At 29.8% G+C, this 3,444-nt stretch overlaps 1 protein-coding gene across 1 annotated transcript; it reads left to right on the top strand.

Annotated features, from left to right (window-relative positions):
• Positions 1-480: 480 nt before the first annotated feature.
• LOC8271830 (transcription factor BEE 1) lies at positions 481-2,631 on the top strand. The gene is made up of 6 exons (XM_025159618.2): positions 481-1,413; positions 1,516-1,632; positions 1,742-1,807; positions 1,941-2,009; positions 2,125-2,202; positions 2,308-2,631. The coding sequence occupies exons 1-6, from the start codon at positions 991-993 to the stop codon at positions 2,398-2,400; spliced, it is 846 nt and encodes a 281-aa protein (XP_025015386.2). The 5' UTR covers positions 481-990; the 3' UTR covers positions 2,401-2,631.
• The last annotated feature ends 813 nt before the right edge of the window (positions 2,632-3,444 follow it).

The raw sequence follows: 3,444 nt of genomic DNA, 5'->3' as shown, positions 1-3,444 counted from the left end.
TTCATTTCATATCATCTTGAATCGAATTGAAAGTTTCGAATCTCTATCTCTACTAATTTTAAAAAATTGAGATAACATGGAATAAAACGAAAAAATAATGTCAAAACTTTCAAAATTTAAAACGATTCTAAAGAGTTGGCAATTCGAAAATTCGTTTACTCGTCATATGATGGAAGATGATATTTTTTATCTAATATTTAAGAAAATAACATTGAAACTGAAAAATTCTTGTTCATATAGCAATCAAATTATATTCTTTTTGTTACTGGACACCATATTTTTCGTAAAGAAAGAAAAGGAAAATAAGTCTCCTAAATTTAAAAATATAAAATTCGATGATATTTAATAATTATATGTAATTATTTGATGTTTATGCGTTCAAACTCGGTATTAGTTTAACTAATATAGAGCGTTCCGGACAGAATCACAATAAATAATGAAATATTTTATCTCTAATATTTTAATACAATTACATACTTAAAAGTATTTAGATGTAATAATTATATATTTTTCAAAATATAAATGAAATTTATAAAAATAAATATTAAGATTAAAAAAGAAAAAAAAAAAGTTCCACTCGGTTGAACCTTTTTCACATACTTCCCCTGGGGGCCAAAGTCTTTTATAATGGGTCCTTATTTTTATTGGATATATCTCCTGAATGTAGGACCCAATAGGAGACAAAAGAATAGAAGCTGGTATTGCCACGTGGCCCCTCAATTAAAAAAAAAAAAGGAAAAAGAAAAAAAAAAAGAACTGGTTCCCTTTCTTGGGTTTCTTGAATTTAATGTCAAAAATGAAATTATGGAACTGATGCATAGTGGCATTCTTTAAACCTACAGTATAAATATGAACTCTCTTATCTCATCTCTCTCATTATCCAAAACATACACTACACAAACATAACCCACTTCAGCTCTTCGAGAATTTAGCTCCCTGCCAAAAGAAAAAAAAGGAAAAAAAGAAACAAAGTTCAAGAATTGAACTGTAATGGCTGATTTCACATCAGATGTTCAAGGTTTTAGACCCTCTTTTCCATTCTTGGATCATATCGATCCTAACTTAGAACCCATCAACCAATTCTCAGATATAAACCAAAGTATTCTAGAGAATTCAAGCTTGAATACTTTCCAAAGTTTCTTGCCTTTCTCTAGTAACAATTTCTTTAGCCATAATCATCAAGCAGTAGTGGCAGCAGAATTCCCTGGTAACTTGGCAGACAATTTTCCTGCTATTTTCAATCAATACAATAGCCAAAACGCTATGCCAGTTTCTTCTCATCAGCTCATTTCCACTCCTGGAACTGATCAAAGTGAGTTTCTTGAAACCAAGAAAAGAAAAGCATTGGATGTATCAGAAAGTAGTTCTTTTAATTCATCTCCACAAGTTTCTGAAAATGGCAAGGGAAAAAATGTAAGTATATGAATTGTTTACCTTTTTTTTTTTTTTTCAGGTCTTTTTACTTGGTTCTTGTTTTGACTGTTTTTGACATGGAAATTTGTGTTCATATGATAGAATTCAAGAAGAGGAAAGAGAACTAAAAGCAAAGAAGATGATGAGAAACCAAAGGAAGTTGTTCATGTTAGAGCTAGAAGAGGTCAAGCCACTGATAGTCACAGTTTAGCAGAAAGGGTATATTTACAAGCTTTTTATCAACCCAAAATACCCTTTTAAAAAAAAGAATTTATAGAATGAATAATTCAAATCATATTGATCAATTTTATTTCTTGTACAACAACAGGTAAGAAGAGGAAAAATTAATGAGAGATTAAGATGCTTGCAAGATATTGTCCCAGGTTGCTACAAGGTATGTATGCTTGGAGGAATATAAACATAAAAAAATAAAAATAAAAAAAATTCAATCAATTGAATAAAAGTTTGCAGTTTAAAATATCAAATTACCAATGCTGATATTCTATAATTTGTTGATGATCTAACAGACCATGGGCATGGCAGTAATGTTGGATGAGATAATTAATTATGTTCAATCCTTGCAGAATCAAGTTGAGGTGAGTTTTATACATTAATTGCAGTTTATAACAATAGTTTTGAATATAAAAAAAGAGAATTGCTCTAAAATCTTTGCACTAATAGATTTTCTTTTTCTTGGTTTTTTGAATTCAGTTTCTATCTATGAAGCTCACTGCAGCCAGTACATTTTATGACTTCAATTCTGAGACAGATGCCATAGAAACAATGCAGGTGCTCAATTAATACTTTATTTATAACACATTGTCTTTTGCACATAAAATTTTTATGGGTCTCAAATGTTATATAGTAACAAGATTGGATGATTCATGTTTGCAGAGGGCAAAGGCACAAGAGGCTAAAGAGATTGAAAGAGTGATGAAAGAAGGATATGGAGGACTAACAAATTTCCACCCAACATGGTCTCTTTGACTTCACTATTTGGATGTTGCTCATTAGTACCATACAACACACAAGATCAAGGTGGTCCATTTCCCAATATTTTCCAAAACTACCAATATTGCAACAACAAAAGAAAAAAAGAAATATATTTAGTTCCCATTTCATGTATACCTAGCACAAGTGACACTTTATACTTGTATAATTACTTAAACCATGTATGGGAATTCAATTATTATTCATAGAAATACCCCTTTTAACCAATTCTTGTCATTCTCTATTTTTATAATATCCTAGATTTCTTCAAGTATAAGATCAAATGTTTGAATTTTGATAAATTGTTGCCTTTTTGTATTACAAAGCAGTCTCTTCAACTAAATTTGGTAGCTAATTGGACAACATAAATATGTGATGCTGATGCCTACATATCATCCAAAACAGTAGTAAGCATGAAAGGGTTTGATTAGACTTGAATGCCCATGTGTTGAATGTATGCCATTACCACTAAGTGAAAATGGCCAAATTATAACATGATTAATTTCAACTTTATTTAATTAATAAAGACATTAAGGCAATTGGACACTGGAATTTGAAGGTGATTGACATTAATTGGTCTCCATTATAACACAAAATATATAGTCTTGGTGAGACTAATTCAAATGATCATGTTCATGACAGTCAATGACAATGAGATTTGAGTGCAAAAAGGTTCTTTCTTAATCTAATGGATCATGTGTCTCACTCTTAGGGTCCATTAAGTGATCATCATGCTAAGGTGAAATGACTTTGATTTAGAATCTTACATGCTAAGGAATTTCTCATTTCTGTAGTAGGCACTCTATATATGTGTAGCTGTAAGATAAAACTTAACCATGTGAATGCCATACACATAAATACATAAATTAAACTATCTTTTATATTTATTTATTTTTTCAAATGGGCAGCCCATTTTGATGGATTCCAGCCGTTCTTTTAGCTGTGTCCGATGACCAAGTAAGTAAATTTAAAAAAAAATTAATTTTACGCCCATTATTATTTTTTTAATTATAAAATTAAATTAAAAAATATAATTTAATA

Source organism: Ricinus communis, chromosome 1 (genome assembly GCF_019578655.1).
Source record: "Ricinus communis isolate WT05 ecotype wild-type chromosome 1, ASM1957865v1, whole genome shotgun sequence".
NCBI classification, from domain to species: Eukaryota; Viridiplantae; Streptophyta; class Magnoliopsida; order Malpighiales; family Euphorbiaceae; genus Ricinus; species Ricinus communis.
Note: the sequence above shows the minus strand (reverse complement) of the source record. Positions and strands in the feature narration are given on the sequence as shown.

Bases quoted from the DNA above. Each gene is read 5' to 3' on its own strand.
- LOC8271830 (XM_025159618.2), top strand. From the start codon at position 991: ATGGCTGATTTCACATCAGATGTTCAAGGTTTTAGACCCTCTTTTCCA. The intron at 1,414-1,515 runs GTAAGTATATGA...TTCATATGATAG, and splicing joins AAAATGGCAAGGGAAAAAAT to AATTCAAGAAGAGGAAAGAG. The intron at 1,633-1,741 runs GTATATTTACAA...GTACAACAACAG, and splicing joins GTCACAGTTTAGCAGAAAGG to GTAAGAAGAGGAAAAATTAA.